This window comes from Artemia sp. Qi Xiang Cuo, chromosome 5, assembly GCF_049724085.1.
Source record: "Artemia sp. Qi Xiang Cuo chromosome 5, ASM4972408v1, whole genome shotgun sequence".
Taxonomy (NCBI): domain Eukaryota; kingdom Metazoa; phylum Arthropoda; class Branchiopoda; order Anostraca; family Artemiidae; genus Artemia; species Artemia sp. Qi Xiang Cuo.
Window position 1 is genome coordinate 13561715 of NC_142798.1, and position 21024 is coordinate 13582738.

General features: G+C 34.0%; 1 protein-coding gene across 1 annotated transcript in view; it reads left to right on the forward strand.

The window, feature by feature from the left end:
- The window catches only part of LOC148951832 (uncharacterized), a 56086-nt gene extending 35704 nt beyond the window's left edge, over nucleotides 1-20382 (forward strand). The window contains exons 2-4 of the mRNA XM_089089081.1: nucleotides 17041-17361; nucleotides 18958-19129; nucleotides 20221-20382. Coding sequence (XP_088945207.1) covers nucleotides 17105-17361; nucleotides 18958-19129; nucleotides 20221-20382 — 591 coding nt within the window. The 5' untranslated portion in view covers nucleotides 17041-17104. The remainder of the gene's footprint in view (nucleotides 1-17040; nucleotides 17362-18957; nucleotides 19130-20220) is intronic.
- The last annotated feature ends 642 nt before the right edge of the window (nucleotides 20383-21024 follow it).

Sequence of the window (21024 nt, forward strand, 5' to 3'; positions counted from 1 at the left end):
AAATTCTTAGTAGCTAGGGTTTGTAAGGCAATAAATTAACTAAGTTGTAGCACTGATGTTTAGCCAGACCATTCAAAATTATTTTTAATGTGTTTCTCTCTTTGTACTCTCTTATTTCTTTCTGGGAAGGCTTTTATACACTCTGCATCATGTCTCAAAGCCCAATGAAATCCAACTTGAGGTCAAGTTTCATTGCAATTGAATTAAAAGAACGAAAAGAAGGGATTAAAATAATTCAAAAACCTTAAAAGAGAAAACTAAAGTCTTATGAAATATATCATCCCCCCCTCAACCACAAGAGTGAATGTATCGTTATGTGGAAAAACTGAAAATTCTTATGAACAGAAAAGTTTACATTAATTTCCTTAAAGAACAAAATCTCGTAATTGCCAAAATGTTTGTACATATATTGACAAAGGATTACAACAAAATAAAAACCTTAAGAAAGAAAACAAAAAGTTTGAAGCTGAGAAGAAATCGTTTGCTAGAAATCAGACTTGTGGTAATAATCAAATATCTTTTAATAGACCTTAGCCTAAAAATACATTAAATTGCGTAATGAGCAAAAAACTGGTAATCGCAAAGATATTTGTATATATTTTAACAAGTAATTACAACAATTCAAAAACATTAAAAAAAAAATCAAAAGCTTGAAGCTTAGTAGAGATCGATGTTTGATAAACATCATTACTGAATTTGTTTTCTTATAAGTAAAACCAATATCTTTTTAAGACATGAAAAAAAGTAGAATTTTTTTTAAAGTTCAGTTCAGAATCGCTAAGGTTATTATGTAAACTGCAAAAATATTGACGGTGCCTGATTAACAATTTTTATGTTTTAATTCAAATTAGAAAAATACCTGAAAATTTTAAAATTAGTTTTTTTGTTCGATAAAATCCACTCGCTAAATGATTAGGCTTACAGGTTTGAACACAATCAGTTACATAATGTCAGTAGGAAGGCCCAAATAACCAAAAGTTGCGATTATTACAAATGATGATTCTCTATTTTGAAAAAGGATTACAACAATTAAACAACCTTAAAAAAAAAGTTCCCAGTTCATTGTGCCTCAAGGGATAATTTTCCCTTGAAAAACAGCCTTTGGGTTGCTAAAAGCTTTAGTCTTCTTCAAAACCCTGAATGAATAAGGTGAATAATAGACTAAGAACGTTTTCTTATTTTTTGGAGTTGTTCACTGTTTCATACAATTGCCCATAAAATTGACGATACTTATCACAATTCTTTCCCAATTAATGCCTACCTCCATAAAATTAAAACAGCTGCTTTTCAAACAGTTCGTGGTAACGAACTGTAAGTAAGGAGCGACCCGACTGAATGGTAACCGAAACTCTATAAACCTGGTTTTTGATACCAATAGATATATCAAAAGAATCAAATTTCAATGCTGATTTCAAATATATAATTTTCATCAAGTTTAGTGCTACCCATCAAAAGTTACGCGCCTGAGAAAATTTGGCTGATTTTCAAAAAAAGGGGGAAAGACCCCCTAAAAGTTATAGAACCTTAATGAAAATCACACCATCATATACAGGGTATAATATAACCCTACGTTTTAGTTTTAAAGCACAAAAAAGAAAAATTTGTTTTTTTTCAATTTTTTGCCAGCTGAACGCTCACGGATGCGTGTTTATTTGTTTTTTTTTTTTTTTTTTTTTTTTTTTTTTTTTTTTTTTTCCCATGGGTGTTCGTATCAACACAATGTTCCTATAATACAGTGGGAGGACTAAATCGAACGGAAATTGAAATTTATATTTCCATTTTAAGTGACCAAAAAAAATGTTGGGCAACCAGGCCCTCTCCCAAGCCCATATTTTTCCCAAAGTCCCCTGATCCAAATTTTGAGATTTCCATTGTGTTCAACATGGTCAAAAATATGATAAATATGTCTTTTAGGGTGACTTAATCCCTCGAAGCTCCCAGAGGGAGGACTTAAATTTATTAACTTTACTCAATTTTAAAATAGTGTTTTGTTTATTGTGAATTATAAATACTTTTTCTTATTTTATTTTGTATGGTAGGTGGGGGAAGGCGAGTGTCGGGGGCTATATGGAAGTATCTTTCCATTAACGAAGTTTTCATGGGGGAAGGGACATTGCCATGAAGGGGGCGCCGGACTTGCCAGCATTATTTATTGGTTATTGGGAAGTATACAACCATTTTCAGGAAGGATTTTTCTGGAGGGGGGGGGCTAGAGGCGGGGATTACTCTGGAGAATATTTCTGTGGAGGATGTTTATTTGGGGTAAGGGACATTTCTATGAAGGGGGCGCCGGATTTCCAAGCATTATTTAAGAAACGATCAGAAGTTAAGTAAAAAAAACAAGTTTTTTCAACTGAAATGTAAGAAGGAATATTAGAACTTAAAACGAACAGAAATTATAACGTATGTGAGGGGGTTCTCCCCCAAGTCAATACCTCGCTCTTTACGCTAAAGTTTTTTTTTTATTTCTTTAAAAATAGATATATATTCTAATTAAACGGCCTTTTTTATTCTATTTTTTTTTAATAAAATTTTTTTTTAAATTTTAACTTAATGTGCTTGTTATTGACTAAGGGGAGAACCCCTTCATATAAGTAATAACATATACGTAATAAAAAAAAACAATAAAAAAACAAGCGATACGACTCAATAGTAATTGAAACTTTTAAAAACGAAATTTTGATGTCAATAAATGTATCAAAAGAATGTGTTTATAATGCTGATCCTAAATATATAAATTTTATTAAGTTTAGTATTACTCATCAAAGGCTACGAGCCTGAGAAAATTTACTCGATTTTTTAAAGAGGGGGAAACATCCCCTACAAGTGAAAGAATTTTAATGAAAATCACACCGTCAGATTCAGCGTATCAGAAAACCCTATTACATAGGTTTCAAGCTCATATCTGCAAAAATCTGCAACTTTGTATTTTTTGCCAGAAGAAAAATATACGAATATAGAAGTTAGTTACGTAAGTTAATTTGTAAAGACATCCATTTAGCAAAAGAAAAGTAAAATTTTTATGCAAATAAAAGCTGCATTAACTAAAAACCGATCAGAAATTAAATAAAAAAAACAAGTTTTTTAAACTGAAAGTAAGGAGCGACGTTAAAATAAAAAACGGCTATACATTATTCCTTATCTGAAAGGCGCTCGCCCCTCCTCCATACCTAACTCTTGACGCTATAGTATAATTGTCTTACATATTTACTGTTTTATACAATAAAAAACTTTAGCGTAAATAGCGAGGCGCTGAGGAGGGGACAGCCCCGTTCTTATACGGACTAATTTTTGTTCGTTTTAAGTTTTAACGTCGCTCCTTACTTTCAGTTTAAAAAACTTGTTTTTTTTATTTAATTCAAAAATAACATGTAGTCAAACCTTATATATTGAGCTGCAAACTGGTGTGGTGTAGCGTGGTGCTCTATAAAGTTTGCCCTATATAGAAAATTTCTTGCTTTTGTATTATCTTCCAAAAATATTTGTCTCTTCTTCCTCTGACAAGGTGGTAATGAAGCTGACCAGAGCTGAACACAGGTTGGATTTACAGTTTTTGTAAAGGTTGCAGTATTCGGTACAAGGACGATTCTTGTGTTGCGGTTAAACAGATTACCAAATAGGAATTTTTCCTGCGCTGGGAAATATCCATCTGTTAGGACAAGGAATAAGAGCGGAAGAAAAACACATGCTGAGCTAAACCTGAAAAAAAAGTAAGAATTAATATTTACTTAAGAGAAACTGAATGTCAAAACTTGAAATCTTGAAAATTAAAATGAAAATTAACACAAATAATCAACAATTCCTTGTAAAGCTTCTTAGGGGGATGTTTAATAGTTCTTTTAATTCAATTGCAATGGAACATGACCTCAAGTTGGATTTCATTGGGCTTTGAGACATGATGCAGAGTGTATAAAAGCCTTCCCAGAAAGAAATAAGAGAGTACAAAGAGAGAAAGACATTAAAAATGATTTTGAATGGTCTGGCTAAACATCAGTCTTACAACTTAGTTAATTTATTGCCTTACAAACCCTAGCTACTAAGAATTTTATAAAAATGAAAAAACAAGAAAGGCTGAACAGAAGAATTTAAAGTTTTTATCCCTTTTGGACGTGTCTTATTTACTGTATCAAGCCTACTAAGACCAAATTTATCCCAGGATCTTTTTAATCCCATTTTCTGTATTTATTAAGGAAAATCAGACCCTACTGCTACTTCTACTGATGGTTTCTCAGTACCTAAATTCTGGGCTTTCTTAAGTTGTCCAATACTCGCTTTTAGATTTTGACTAGTAAATTCCTAAAAAATTTCCAAGAGTACAAAACCTTAGCCAGTAAGTAATCTTTGATGTTTTATTTCACTGAAAATCTTCTATCGTATTAGTATCAAGAATTATTGAGATCCAAGCAAATGTAAATTAATGAGCCTGTTCATTGTCAAATTATGATAAAAATCCAAAAGTTTATTTAACGTTAATACTTTGAAAGATAAGTCATTCTTGGATCATTTAAATAGGACTAATGGATAATTTCTATTGGTTTAATCTACAACTTTATTTTCTGCTTTCATATGAAAAAAAAGGCTTTTATATTTCACTTTGTTTTGACCGTTGTAGGAAAATTGAAGAATCACCACGTACCATTAAACAATCTATACTTAGAGTGAGAATGGAGATGTCGCCATTCCATCTTTCATCTGCCCCCCTCGTCAAAACAAATTTCTTGAAATAAATGAAGATTTTGACCATCAGCGCCCCCCTCCAAGTTCATTAAAAAGTATTAATTGAAATTCAGAAAACTGGTTCTAAAAATTAATCATCTGTGGATCTTGCTGATTCACCAAACAATATATTAAAAATTTGTTATGTTTGTGTCCCTCTACTCAAATACAATGTCTTTAGAACTCTGTTTTGTCCCTATGCAATGTTGTGAGAAACAAGCTGCCAATATAATTAAATTCTAGTCTTTTCCTAAAACAAACTAAAAAAAAGGAAATTCGAGACTAAAATAAAAAAATAAAACCACTAAAATTGAAAAAATAATGAAACGCTAAAATTGAAAGAAAACACTAGATTAAAAAAAATTGACTATAAAACTAAAGCTTGAAAGTATTTATAACAAAATTATAACTAGTCTTGCCCCTTTCAACCGATAAATTATAAAAATGATAATCAAAGAACTATGAAAAAGCATTATATCAAATAAAATTGAAAGAATGGCCAAAACCTAGAAGGGTTAGCACCCCTAACATGAAGGCATATCACAAACATTCGATCCAAAATATAAATTGCTAAGATGAACAAAGTATATAAATAAATCAGCCTATAATTGAAAGAAATAAGGTCAGTGCTCTTAAGATGAATTTGAGAAGATGTCCTTCCTAACATGTAATATAAAAAAGACAAGTATCTCAAAAAATTAAATCAAAAATCAAAAAAATACTGATTAACTAATCCTGGTCTTACCCCTTCCATCCAAAAATCCATAAGTAAATACTAAAAAAAAAATACAAAAAAGGGTTATATTAAGGAAAATTGAAAGCACTGTCAAACCCTTAAACCCTAAAAAGGTTAACATCCTTATATGAAGTTGTTAAATCTGAGTTTGTTCAGTCCATAAAATAATAAAAATTGAAAAAAACTTTATAGTAAAGAAAATAGAAAGCACGGTTAAACCCTAGAACCCTAGAAGTGTCACCACCCTAAGATGAAGTTGCAATATCTGAGTCCTGTTCAATCCGAAAAATCATCTATTATAAAAAGTCCTATATTAAAGAAAATCGAAAGCATGGTTGAACCCTTAAACCTAGAAGGGTCAGCACCCTAGGACAAAGTTGCAAATTCCGTTCAATCTGAAAAATAACTAAAATTTTAAAAAGCTCAGGTGAATGAAAAATCCCGTTCATTTATCTCTGACTTTTAACGCTGATAGAGTGAGAGACACCTTGAAAGTAAGATGTAGTGCTTGCCTGTTGTAGAAGTTTAGACAAAATCAAAAATCTAATATTGTACTTGTGAATTATACACACGAAAGAAGTCAAGTTTGGTGAATGCTAGTGAAATATAATAAAATAGGATGAATATATAATAGTTTAGAAACAAATTTGGGCTATATATTTACACATTAGGGGGGAGGGGGGGGGGGGGGGTATAGCATAACATATATTAAATACGTAACCTAACCTGACCTAGGCATCTTTTCCCCCCTACACCCCAAAAAATAATCGTTTAAATATTGTAAACTGGATAAGAAACGACGCTTTGCAATCAGTATAGATAGCAAATACCCGTTTGACGGGTCTCCATGTCTAGTTTGCTTGTCATCAAGGAGGCACACTTGTGCCTCTATAAAGAGGCGACCCACCACAATGTTAAGTGATTTCTGGTCCTAGCGGTCGCAGAGAGACAGCGGTAATCGCATTTTGTAGCCCAAGCTCAAACTAAGAAACGTGCAAAATTTCACCCCCCTCCGACTTTATCTTCATGGGTAAAAGTGGGCCGGAAGTTTCGACCCTCCGACCACAGCCCCCTTTAACGTTGTCCGATTGGGTTGAAATTTAGAGGTTAAGCTTTCCAAGGACCTGGGAGCTTATCCTCGAAATTTCAGCTCAATCCGATCACTCCTCCCTTGTTTTCCAAAAACCAAATATAGCCACTTAAAGTTCAATTTTTTTTTGTTATCCACGCCTACAGGCCACAGTTGGCAACTGGTCCGGGTGAATGAGGACTCATTCGAAGCAGAATTTGACCTGTTAGGGCCTTTTGATATTTTCAGATCGAAAAAATTATCCCCCGAATTCACATTTACGAAAAACCTCGTTTTCCTATATAAGCCCATGTTAATTTTTCCCACCACAGCCCCCCTTTAACGTTGTCTGATCAGGCTGAAATTTAGAGGATACGCTTTTCTGGGGCCTGGAAGCTTATCCTCGAAATTTCAGCTCAATCTGATCACTCCTTCCCTGTTTTCCAAAAACCAAATATCAAGTTTTGTGGGGATTTGCTTGCGTCAAAAATAGATTCCAGTTACTAAAAAACAATTACAATTGTGTCTCTTTAGTACCGCGATCGATACTCCTGACTGTCAGGCGGAAGACCCGGGTTCGATTCCCCGTCAGAGGAAATTTTTTATATACTGAATTTAAAGTTTAAAAGAAACTTAGTTTCTTTTTAAATTATTTGAAAAAAAATTATGTTTTCTAAGAAGTTAAAGAGGCTGAGTTACAAGGTCGACCCTAAAAACGTACAGGGATTAGGAGGCACAGTCGGGGGGCTGTTAGAGAGGCTGAGTCACAAGTTCGAACCTTAAAACGTACAGGGATTAGGAGGCACCCTGTACGACGTGATTTGAGTATTCAGGAATTAAAAGCCTTAACAGAAGATTGTTCAAGAGCGGGGGGTTTGGGGGGTGGCAGCCCCTCAACTTTAACTCCTGACACGATCAGCTAACAGTTAGTCAAGCAATAATAAGTAATAAACTGTACAAAAACGTGCAGAAATTATTTGAAAAAAACTACGTTTTCTAAAGAGTTAAAGAGGCTGAGTTACAAGGTCAAACCTTAAAACGTACAGGGATTAGGAGGCAAAGTTGGGGGCTGCCGCCCCCCAAACCCCCCGCTTTCGTATCCTTTAAATAAAAAAAAAGTTTTTTAAACTGAAGGTAAGGAGCGACATTAAATCTTAAAACGAACTGAAATTATTCCGTATATGAAAGGGGCTGTGCCCTCCTCAACGCCTCGCTCTTTACGCTAAAGTTTTTATTGTTTGAAAAAAAGAGTTGTGAGAAAGTCAAACTTTAGCGTAAAGAGCGAGGCGTTGAGGAGGGCACAGCCCCCTTCATATACGGAATAATTTCTGTTCGTTTTAAGATTTAATGTCACTCCTTACTTTCAGTTTAAAAATCTTTTTTTTTTATTTAAAGGCTGCGAAAGCGGGGAGTTTGGAGGCGGTAGCTCCCCAACTGTGCCTCCTAATCCCTGTACGTTTTAAGGTTCGACCTTGTAACTCAGCCTCTTTAACTCTTTAGAAAATGTAGTTTTTTTCAAATAATGTCTATAGCGTCTATGACGGGTCTATAGCGTCTATGACGGGAGAACCGTCGTTTGACGGGTCTCCATGTCTAGTCTATAGCGCTGTGTAGAGTATAATGCACAAGTACCTCTAATATGTATGAATTTAAGTTTGACGGGGATTTCAAACGTTCTCTTTATTTCATAAATTCTCCAAATGAAGATGCTTAAAGATGAAATTAAGCAATCAACTCAAATCATTGCCTTGTGCATTATTAGGTCAGATTAAAAACTCAAATAAAACATTTGTTGCATGGATCACTTTGTTTTCCAAAATAAAATATTACGTCACATCATCTGTCAGGAAAAGTTAAAACAGTCTCTCAGGGTTGATTACTTGGGACATTCCCCTCTTGGAAAGAACATAGGGAAAGAACATAAGGGTTCAGCTCACATGACTTTTGAAATAAAGTATCGTTAATAATTTCTTGAGGAGGAACGGAGGGTTGGGCCATGGAAGGAAGGCAAAGGGGTCAACTCCCATGATCTTTGGAATAAAATATCGTTAGTATGTTTGTTTTTTTGTTGTTGCTTTTGGGGGGGGGGGTAGGCCATGGAGGGAAGGCCAGGGGTCAGTTTCCAAATTTTTTGGAATATTATAGGAATAAAAAAAATTTTGTGGGGGGATGGTTGGGCCATGGAGGGAGCAAGGTGTCAGTTCCCATGAAAATATCTTTAGTAATTTTTTTTTGTTTTGTTTTGCTGTTTTTTTGTTAACTTTTTTTTTGGGGGGGGGGATTCAAGCTATGGTGGGAAGGCCATAGGTCATTGTTTTTGGAATAAAATATTGTTAATAATTTTTTGTGGGGAGGGGAGGGCCGGGTCATGGAAGGAAGGTAAAGGGGCCAGCTCCAATGATTTTTGGAATAAAATACCGTTAGTATGTTTTTTTTTTGGGGGGGGGGGGTTGTGATTAGGCCATGTTGGGAGGGCCATAGGTTAGCTTTCAAACTTTTTGGAACGAAATATCATCAATAAGTTGTTTTTTTTTGGTGGGGGGGGGGTTCAAGCCATGAAGGAAGCACCAGAGGTCAGTTTTTATGATGTCTAGAGTAAAATAGAGTTAAAATTTTAGTTTTTGGGGGGAGTGGGGCGTTGGGCCATCGAAGGAGAGCCAGGGAGAGGCTCCCAAGAATTTTAGAATGAAATATCGTTAATAAGTCTTTTTGTGGGGGAGGCATGGAGGGAGGGCCAAGGATCAGCTCTCATGATTTGGGAGTAAAATGTCGTTAATAATTCTTTCTTTTTTTGGGGGGGGGGTCGGTCCATGAATGAAGGGCCAAGGGTCAGTTCCCATGATTCTTAGACAAAAATATCGTTAATAAATTTTTTTAGGAGTTGAGTTCAGGCCATGGAGGGTCAAGGGTCAGCTCCAATAAATTTTGGAATAAAATATCGTTAATACATTGTTTTTAGTGGGTTTGGAAGAAGGGCCAGGGGTCAGTTGCTATGATTTTAAAATCAATTATCGTTAACATTTTTTTGAGGGGAGGGGGGGCAGGCCATGGAGTGTTAGGGGCAATCCCCCATAAGTTTTTGAATAAAATACCGTTAATACGTTGGTTTTTAGGGGGGCTATGGAGTGGAGGAAGGGACATTGTTATGAAGGGGGCGCCGGATTTCCCATCATTATTAAAGAAAAAGATCAGAAATTAATTTTTTAAAAAGTTTTTCAACTGAAAGTAAGGAGCAACATCAAAACTTAAAACGAACAGAAAATATTACGCATATGATTGGGTTCATCCCCTAATAAATACCTCGCTCTTTAAACCAAAGATTTCTTAGTACTTTCATAAGAGCTATTTATTCTAATTAACGGCGTTTGTGATTAAGGGGTCATTTTTAAGGAATTGGGACAAAATTCGAACTTTAGCTTAAAAAGCAAGGTATTGACTAGGGGTGAACCCCCTAATATACGTATTAAAAATCTATGAATATAGAAGTTCGTTACTTAAGTTAATTCGTAAGTTACGTATATTTATTACTAATAAAAACGTTCGTAAATAAAATTAAACAAGTTTCGAGAAAGCCATTTAACCAAATAAAAATAAAATTAATATACAATTTATTTTTAATTATTCGTGTACGGTGAGCCAAAACCAAAACCTGCATGATTTCAAAAACGTTCAGAAATTGAATAAAAAAACAAGATTTTTTAACTGAAAGTAAGGAACGACGTTAAAACTTTAAACGAACAGAAATTATCCTGTATATGAAAGGGGCTGTCCCCTCCTTTGCGGCTCGCTCTTTACGCTAAAGTTTGACTTTCTCACAACTCTATTTTTTAAGCAATTAAAAACTTTAGCGTAAATAGCGAGGCGTTGAGGAGGGGACAGCCCCTTTCATATACGGGATAATTTCTGTTCGTTTTAAGTTTTGTTTCAAGTTTTTTTTAAGTTTTTTTTAAATTTTCTAGTTTTGTCACTTTTGATTCAATTTACAGATACACGGGTTGTTGAAATGAGAGACGCATTGCGAGAATAGCTGGAAAATGCATAATTTATATTTGCACATTAGGGGGGAGGGATAAGGGGTAGCACTAAAACCCAACTTTATAAAAAAAATCATATGTTGTTAATAAAACCAAATGTATTTTAAACTTGGACATTGTTATTTCTGAAAACTAAAACCCAACTTCATTTTTTTTAAATCAAATATTAACAATAAAATCGGATTTATATTAAAGGTGGATGTTCCTATTTCAGAAAACTAAAATCCAAACAAATATTATTAATAAAATCAGTGTGAATATTCGTATTTCTGAAAACTAAAATCCAACTTTATAAAGAAAATCCCAACTTTTTGCATGTGTCTCTCACTATGACTATATGTCTGAGCAAGTGTGCTGCCGTCTATTACTGGTCTAACCTATATTCAACGTAATAAAGTCAAAATAAATATAAATATCTGACACAGCATGATGATAAAGAATTTATACACTCTGATACTTAGAATTCGTGAATGTTATATGATGTGACCAACAAAATAAGTTGATACAGAATTTATTCACTATGATACTTAGATTTGGGTAGTGTTAAAAAACGTATCTGTCAAAATACATTGATAAAGAATTTGAGTTATTAGCATGCTTGAATCACGAACGACTCCGTAGATGATATAGTAGGTACAATTCAAAGCAAGTGTTCGCATATATTTTCTCTGACGAAAAAGATTGTGTAGAACTAGAGTAAAGGAAATCTGTTCATGATGAGAGCGAACGGTAAACATTTGTAGCATTTCCTGGAAACATTGTTCCCTAGATTTAGCTAAATTGTCAATAATCAGCCAATCGTACCCTAAAAATAATGGAAACAAAGACGAAGTAATGCATTAAAATATCCTTATTGATATAATTACATGATGAATATGATCCAAAAAAATTAACTATGACACAGAAACAGAATAAGTAACATATCACGAGAAAAAATTTTTGTATGAAGTATTTAAAGCTTTGATGATCTTTAAAAAGACAGTTGGTTAGCCATGGAATTGGCGTGAGTTATAATAATTCACCATTCATCACCCACTTGGTGTGATCCCAATCTCTATCATGAGTTTTGTTCTTCTTCTTCTTCTTCCTGGAACATCGCATGCATATATTCCGAGATGGAATATTTATCGGAACCCATCTGCTAAAAAATCGAACTTCGTCATCGGGATTTTTTATTTTATTCGGAAATATATCACTGTTAAAATCTTCCAAATTGAATAATGGAATATACGATTTGAATTTGACAATTAAAAGTTTATCAGTTGGTACATTACCTTTCATGTATAGTGATGTCACACCAAAAAATACTACACATTTCTCCAACTTCCTGTTGTACAGTGGATAGATCCTTCCCTCCTTCATGGAATGGGGGACCACTCTATCATATAAAATCAGTTTATTTATAATACTTAATGTTGTACTCCACATGTCTCTATTCTAAGCATACACATTGCAGTTTATGTACCAGTGATAACAAGAGACTTCACTATGATCAGTAGTCAGCAATAAAAATGCATATTCAAAAATTACTCCACAAGCTGACTTCTTTAAACCAATGAATTCACAATCGAGAACACCGTACATCTTTGCAGTTTCTGTATTATATTGATTCCACTGATAATCAAATTCACTTTACTGACTGACATACTAACTCTGAATCGGGATTTTTATAACCACGCACCAGAGTAACCGTTGTCCGAGAGAAGTAAAGAGCGAGGTTGAAACTTAAAACGGAGAGGAATTGGTTTGGATTATCATTTGAACACACTTTCTTGTGCATGGAGTACGATTGTTAGAGCCAAAAGCATAGTTCGTGTCATTTTAAGATATGTAAAAAAAATTTTAAAAAATATAATTAAATAAAAATAAAAAAAAAAGTATAAAAAATTGGGGGGAGGGGAGGGGGCAAAAAAGTTGGGAGGAGGGATCCCTTGGAGGTTGGAGGTACGGGACCTTTGGAGGTTGAGGTCCTTGGTGGTTAGGGTCATTGGTGCTTAGGATCCTTAACGGTTCATACTCATATACACCTCACTACTTGATTTGCAAGGATTTCTAAGGGTTGTTCTGAATTTCGTTATTAAAATTCTTTTCTTGACATCTACATCTCTATTAGTATCAACTTTTTAGTATACTACAATACTAGAGCATATTTTATATTGACAACACTGTTCAAATAGTACTTATGTCTTATACAGAACACATCTGAGTAGTGAAGCTAGGTTAAGTCACAATGTCATCTTGTCATCGTTAAATCATTTCCATAGATTTATGCCAATTGAATACTTTTTTCACAAATTCAGTTAGTTTACGCGAATGTTCTGAAACAATTCTGAGTATAGCATCCCATTCTTTAATTACCAGTAATGCATTCCTAAGCAAATTGAGTTAGTTTACGCAAATGCTATAACTTCCAACTTAAACAATTCTGAGTGTAGCACCCCATTCTTTAATTAGCAGCAACGCATTCCTAAGCAAACCAGTGTTGACTAAAGGCAATTATCCAGAAAATAGGTGTTGCCTCAGAAACCAGTCTGGTTGCATTACACAATCTTGTCCCTGGTTCCAAACATAACGGGTTTGATCGATTAAGTCAATGTACCGGTTAAACTGGACAAATATCCATGGCTCAGGCTTAGGATTGGTGTTGCCTAAGAAACCCGTCTGCTAATGCATATACCGTCTGCAGTAATAGGTGAATGACCGTGGTAACTCAGTGTACCGTTCAAACTACACACATATCCATGCCCCTGGGCTTGTAGGGGCTGGATCAGCACCTAGATTACTGCTATTGGAGGGCCACTAACCCCCCTCTCATGCCCATATTTTCCCCAAACATATACAATAAAAATTTTGAGATAGCCATTTTGTTCAACGTATTGGAAGTTCTAAGAATTAGGTCTTTGAGGATGACGCCTCCCCCCCCGTCCCCCACAGCCCTCAGGACAAGTGTTATAAGTTATGCCCTGGGGCCATATATGGTTTTTTTAGAGAGTATTGTCGTAGAAACTTCAAAAAGAGCTCATTCGACTGGAAATTGAAATGGCTAGTGTCCTTTTTGATAGTCGAAAGTGATTCGAAGGCAACTAACAGGCCTTCCACGCCACCATTTTCCCAAACACATCCAATCAAAATTTTGAGATAGCCATTTTGTTCAACGCAGTTGAAAGTTCTGGAAATTATATCTTTGAGCAGGATACCCTCCCCACAGTCTTCAGGGCAAGGTTTATAAGTTATGCCCTAGGGGCATATAAGGTTTTTATTGAAAGGTGTGTCATAGAAGCTTGAAAAAGGCTCATTCGTTTGGAAATTCAAAGGGCTAGTGCCCCTTTTAATATTCGAAAGTGATTGCTGGGCAACTGACCCCCCTCTCACGCCCACCTTTTCCCCAAACACATCCAATCAACATTTTTAGATAACCATTTTGTTAAGCATAGATGAAAGTTTTGGAAATTATTTTCTTAAGGATGAAAATCCCTCCTCTCCCCCACCCCTTATAGCCCTCAAGGCAAGGGTTGTAATTTATGCCATGGAGGCATATGAGGTTCTTATAGAAAGCGTTGTCGTAAAAACTTCACAATGGGCTCATTTGATTGGAAATTTAAATGGCTAGTGCCTGTTTTGATAGTTGAAAATGATTGGAGGGTAACTAACCCCCTCTCACGCCCAAAATTTCCCCAAACACATACAATCAACTTTTTGAGACAGCTATATTTTCAACGTAGTTGAAAGTTTTGGAAAAATTTGAAGTTTTGGAACAAAGAGTCGAACTCGAAACGAGCAAAAATTAATCTGAGTAGGGTTCTAAACCACACGCGCTCTAAAAGCCAGAAAATAGTTTGTATTTTACTGAAAAAAATTCTATTAAATTTTTTCACTGTTTTAAATTTAATAAATCAAAAATGAGTAATATTTTAGGGAATAAATATCAGCATATGTATATTAAACTGACAACGTAGATTTTTTTCAGTAAATTAATTTGAATTTGTTTCAGTAAAGTACAAGTTATATTCTGGCTTTTAGAATGCTTGGGGTTTAGAAACTTACTCATACTATTTTCTGCTCGTTTTGAGTTTGACTCTTATTTATTTTAATTTCTGTTTGTTTTGATTTTCATTTATTTATTGATATTGATTTGTGGTAGTTGCATTCTTGGTACATCATTTGATTTTATTTTTCTTCATTTTGGTTAAACTCAGTTCTTTTCCTTTTTTTAAGAAATTATTTTGTTGTAGAAGTATTTTTAATTAATCAGCATAAAAAGCCGATCCTTTTGATAAATCTATTGGTATAAAAATTCCTGTTTTTTATTTTCAGTTATTATTGAGCCGGGTCACTCCTTACTTACAGTTCGGTGTCACGAACTGTTTGATAATACAAATAAAATTATTATAGTATTACAGAAAACAGAAAAAGCTGACAATGCTTCACAAACTAACTTGGTTTTTGATCATATGAATATGAATAGAATTGAACTGAGAGTGAACGGATATAAATATCCACAACAATACTTAAACTATGATTTGAGTAAGAATAATGAGGATTATTCTGATACTTATCATAGATTTTTAAATTTAGGATACACACATCGAAACGTTGGTAGTGGAACTATATTTAACTATAATAACTTTAAAATATTTGTTTATTTATTTATTACCCGTCAAAAACAGGTAAAAAACACGGAGTATCACTAAAAAAGAATAAACACACACAAAACACAAATTGCAGCACATTACACACAATCGAACAAATTACAAAGACGAGAAACAAAAACTCAATTATGCAGTGCACTGCAGGTACGTAAGAAATTTTACTTTTTAAATTCCTAGGTACTGAAGAAACATAAGCAATATGATTGGTAACTTCAATTCAACTAACCTAACCTAGAGTAAAATGCTTGATAACTTCAATTCAAAATCAACGGACTCAATCAACTAGTCTAAATATGACAAGATACGGTAAAAAGACTAAATATGACAAGATACGTGCAACAAATTTAAATGGACAGTGATTTACTGCCCTTGCAATCAGTACCAAGGGTGGGAAGAAACTTTCTCGTTGTGCCGTTTAATTTTTTCATTTATAGCTGCCGTCGGGTCCGCAATTTTAGAATTTTTAACAAGGTGTGAATTTCTTGTCCAAGGCGGGAGCCGCAACAAGAACTTCGCATACTTAAAAAACTCGGACCTGAGCTTTTTTTTTTCTGGCTCGGAAAAAATTCTCCGAAACGGGCTTAGATACAGGAAATGAGGAAGGGATACTGAGTTATAAAATCGAGCCAGAATTAAACGGTTGAAACGGAATTTAGATGAAACTACTCTACTGTAAGCAAAAGCCAGGTGTTTACGGAGATAATCAATAAGAAGGGAGCGGGTAGTTTTGAGATCCTTTCCAATTGGTAAACCAAGGTAAATAATTTTCGGGACAGGGGCTACAGACAGTTCTCCCAGCCTCACAGACGAGACCTCTTCTTGGCACCAGTTGAACAGAAGAATATCTGACTTCTGCGGAATAGTATATCTATTGTTTTGTTTTGATGTTTCAAAACATGAACCTAATATTTATGCATCTGGATCAACTGCTGAAATATAAATTAAAATTTTGTTAGATGATAGTCCTGATATTTCATACAATATTTGTTGCTTTATATTTTCAGAAAGAAAATCAAATATATATTTCATTGATTATAAATTACATATTAATCTTTAAACTGTTTCCGATTCAGAAAATTTATCTAATAAAATTATTACATAAGAAATGAAGAACCTTTTAACAGAAATAAGAATAAAAAAAAATACAATCGAACCCTTGAAAAGAAGACTTGGATCTAGGAATTGAATATGAAATAAAAGCAATGAAATGTTTAAAAACTAAATATGGAAATATATTCTTTATCATTATTGATTTTAAAGGTGAAATGGTTGATCTATTGGTACCTAAGTGTTTTTGAAAAAATTAGAAACCAGAAAAATTAGATAAAGATATGATTTGAAAGGTTAAAGAATAGAAAAATAAAGAAAATACAAATATTTTAGATATTGATATCGAACCTTCCACTAAATTTAAATATTAGACTATCCACTAAACATCCATTATATGATTTTAAAGGTTAAAAAAAGGAATAACACAGATAATAAGAATTGTTTAGATATTGATATCGAACTATCCACTAAATATTAAATCAATAAATTATTACATTTTACCAATAGTATAGGAAAAATATTGAATACAAGTAAAATATTCATGAATTTCTTATTTAACAAGACCTGTTTTGATCTTAAAGCTCAGGATGGGAAATTGTAAAAATTGGTGTGAATTCAATTGAAAAGGGGGTAAATTGATGCGGTGATCTAGGTGGCTCAGAATCAGCAATTACTATGCTACTATTTCTGTTAATTTAACATCCCTGATTCTACTTTTGTCTTCCAAGACCATGCTTCACAGTCCGGTTAATTAAACATTAACTCTTGTTTTGTTTTTTTTTTCAGGTTATGTTCAGTCTACGTTTTGCTTCCGCTTTTATTTCTCATCTTAACAGAAGGAAATATTACAATGAGGGAGCAGCGATTTTTTTTGGATAATCCATTAATAAACAATCCTTACATAATCCTTACAACCTATACTTTGACGACTACAAAAACAGTAAATCCCAGCTGTTTCCAGCTTCAAGCTAAAGAAATTCCTGTTTGTCAGAGAAAGAAGAGACAATTCTTTTTGGAAAGTAATTCAATAGCAAAAAATATTGGATATAGGGCAAACTCTGCAGAGCTACAAGCCCTACCCTATTCATTTTCTGTTCAATATATCAGGTAGGACTAATTTTTATATGGTTTCTTATGGACGAGGTGGTTGTATCATCTTTGAAGGAGGCTTATTTGATCGGAAATTAAAACTTCGAGTTCCCTTTTTAAAATTCTACAGTGATCGGAGGGTAACCAACCACCCCGCTCCCTCACACCCTTCAATCTTTAAATGCTTCTTATAATGATTTTTAGATAGCCATTTTGTTTAAAATAATTCAAAAGTCAAATAAACTATAACTCAGGGTTGGGCAATTCCAAAACAGCCTCCGTGCAAGAGCTGTCACTTAGGCAAGTTTCCCATTAATAACACATAATATCTTACTTATATAGGTATTATCCCGTCATCATCTATATAAATCTGTTTAATTTATTGTTACTTGTTATTTAAGGTCATTTAATAAAGACTGTCTTTAAAAAATGAAAAAAATAGGCTATAATGTTTCTATTGAAAGTAATTATGATTTGTTTGAACATGACATAGAAATAGGATTCATTTAAATCAAAATATAGTCTATGATCTAACTTCGTAGTGTTGAACATTGTAATATTTTTTGCTTTTACTTAGTAGTAGACAATAGAAAATTAAAAACCAAGCGGCTTCAATGTTTTCGTTTTCCTAAAGGTGCTTTAGAGGGAGAATTTCTGCTGAGGGGATTTTCTAGGGAGAAATTTCTCATGGGTGAAGGAATATTCTAGGGGATGACTCTTTAGCATAAATTTTATGCAGAGGGAATTTTCCAGAGTTCCTATACGATATTCTTTTTGTTTGTCTTATTTCCCCTTTGCTGACCCAATTTTGTGTGTGGAGGTGTTAAAGGTAATTGTCCGAGGTAAATTTTCACTGGGGTTGAATTGTTTAGAAGATCTTACTCTGGGGAGGGGGACTTTTTCGTAGAGGTGGAGCAGGATATCCCGGAATTATTTAAAAAACGATCAAGAATTAAATTAAAAAAAGGTTTGCCAACTGAAAGTAAAAAGCAACATTAAAACTTAAAACAGACAGAAATTATTACGTATATGAAAGGTGTTGCCCCCTCCTCTGCACCTGGTTCTTCTTGCTAAAGTTTGAATTTTGTTCCAATGCTTTAACATTGAATTCTGAAGCACAAAAGTCGTTTAATTGGAACAAGTCGAATTTTTGTTTGTTTTAAGTACTAAAAAACGTTAGTGTAATAGTAAGGGGCTGAAGAAGCGACAACCCCTTCATATGCGTAATTGTTTCTGTGTGTTTAAAGTTATAATGATGATCCTTGCTTTCAATTGAAATAAAAAAAAATTATTTAATACCATAACAAAGCGTCACATACCGCCTTAAAAATGTATTTTAGATGACTATTGTGACTTTTTGTCTGGTAAAGAGGGAGGGGGCTTCGGCCAACATAGATTTGCCTCAGGTTGTATATACCGCAATTAATTTTTTTTCTTTTTGGTTCAATAGGTCTAGCATGTAATGATTCCTCCATCACCCTGTATACACAGAAAAATGATTATTCTATCCATTCCTCTTATTGTTTATCTCCAGCAACGAAATTGCAAAAGACCTTTTAAATTTTGCTAAATAATTGAATAATAAAGATTTCACTAATAAATACACTTTTTTAGGCCACTTGAACTCTTTGTAAATCTGCCTTCTTATACTCCATATGCTGACATAGAACACAAGGACTTCGAAGAGACACACTTAATTGAACCCAGCATCAAGACTCCAGCCACTGCAGAGGGAAGATTTTTTCTACGAAGATCAACTATTACTTTAACAAGCACCATAGCAACCGTATGTGTCTGTTACCGATCTTAACACAACTGTTTCTTACCTTCTTGGAAATTGGTTTTTTAAGGATAAAAAAAAACACTACTCTAAATTTTAATAAATGCAAATTTTTTAATTTTGTCTTGCAAGACAGTTTTCAAGCCCACTTGTAAATTCTGCATATCAGCCAACTGGCCACCTGGTGTCTTTTTTTCAAAGATATGCAGAACTAGAATACCAAGAATATGAATAGAGTAATCCCATTCAACCTAGTATCGTGGGTCCAGCAGCTGTGCGAAAGATTTTCCCTGAAAGTACTCTGTTGCTCTGACAACTGACAAAACTAAGCATTACGGTAGTTATGTCAGTTGGTTATTATGTCAGTTGTCAGAGTAATGACCCTTACAGTAAATATCTGTTACTTTAAGGAATTATATAATAATGAAAATCTGATTTAAAAAAGAGCCACTGACAGAAGTTGAATCCAGACTCTACTGTGACTCATGGATATTCATAACGAATTTTTACTTTTTAATTTGAACCTTTCCCCTCATAATTATCAATAGAATTAGTCTACCAGAGTTTTAACTTATGCGCAAGAGTATTACAAAAGAATTAAGGAAATAATTTCCAGATTTATCTCAATTTACTGTTGAAATTATGAACCAATCTTAATGAAGTAATTAACGTAGCTGTAATTTTTAAATTTTTTTTACAAGTTATGTGTTCCACCTGCAGTGCACTAGAATAAAGCGCTTTATTCAGTCATTAGACTCTTCCAATTCCAATGACCTAAAATTAGGGGTTTGTCGTGTGGCAACGCAACAGCACTACCTAAATAAAGAGCGATGTGGGAATAGTTCTTTTTCGCCAAGGTAATTTCTATAGATGGGAGTGTCGTAGAGCACGATGGAAAATTAAAGGTTTCAGTGGTGTTTTTAAAGGCCAAAACTGATCAAAGGAAAATCAGCCTAACACATAACAGCCTCCGGGCCAGGGCTGTAAGTAATAAATGTGGCCCATTGTTTAAATATAGTATGCATTATTGGAAAAGAGGACATGTTTGGCCTTTAGTGTCCTAAAAAACAAATGTTATTCAATTGAAACTTTCATAGAATGTTGAGGAGGATGTTGAACTACACCAAAACACGGTTTGTGAATTTAGGTCGTCAGAAGCACATAACTCAGGAAAGACTGAGGGTATAAATTTGGAACTTTTAGGGAATAATGAAGAGGATGACCAACTGACCAAAAAGACAATATTTGCAGACTACTAATATTATTACTGCTTTTACTACTGCTACTAATATTGCTTATACTTATACTACCACTACAACTACTACTACTACTACTACTACTACTACTACTACTACTACTACTGCTACTAATATTGTTACTGCTACTACTACTAGTACTACTACTAGTACTACTACTACTACAACTACTATTACTAATACAACTGCTACTAAAACTACTAATACTACCACTGCTGCTATTACTACTACTACTACTACAACTACTACTGCTGCTTCTATAGCTAGGACTTTTATAGTGAGTACTGCTAAGGCTGAGGATATTGAGGTGGAAATTTAAGGAAATGTTAAGGGGAAAGTTGGCTAAGTCACTTCGGCCGGGAATAAATAGAGGTGAAGAGGTGACGTTATCAATCGAGTAGCTTTGCTTACCTAGGCAGGATTATTAGTAAACATAGTGAAAACAATCAAAATATATTATATTAATAAAGTTGATGAAAAGGGCGTAACTCAAGAGAGACTACGGTAAATGTATTGAGTTGGTACTTACAGGGAATAATGAAGAAGATCTCGAATTAACCAATATGACAACATTTACACGCTACTAATACTGCTTTTACTACTGCTACAGCTGCTATTCTTACTACAACTGCTGCTGCTACTACT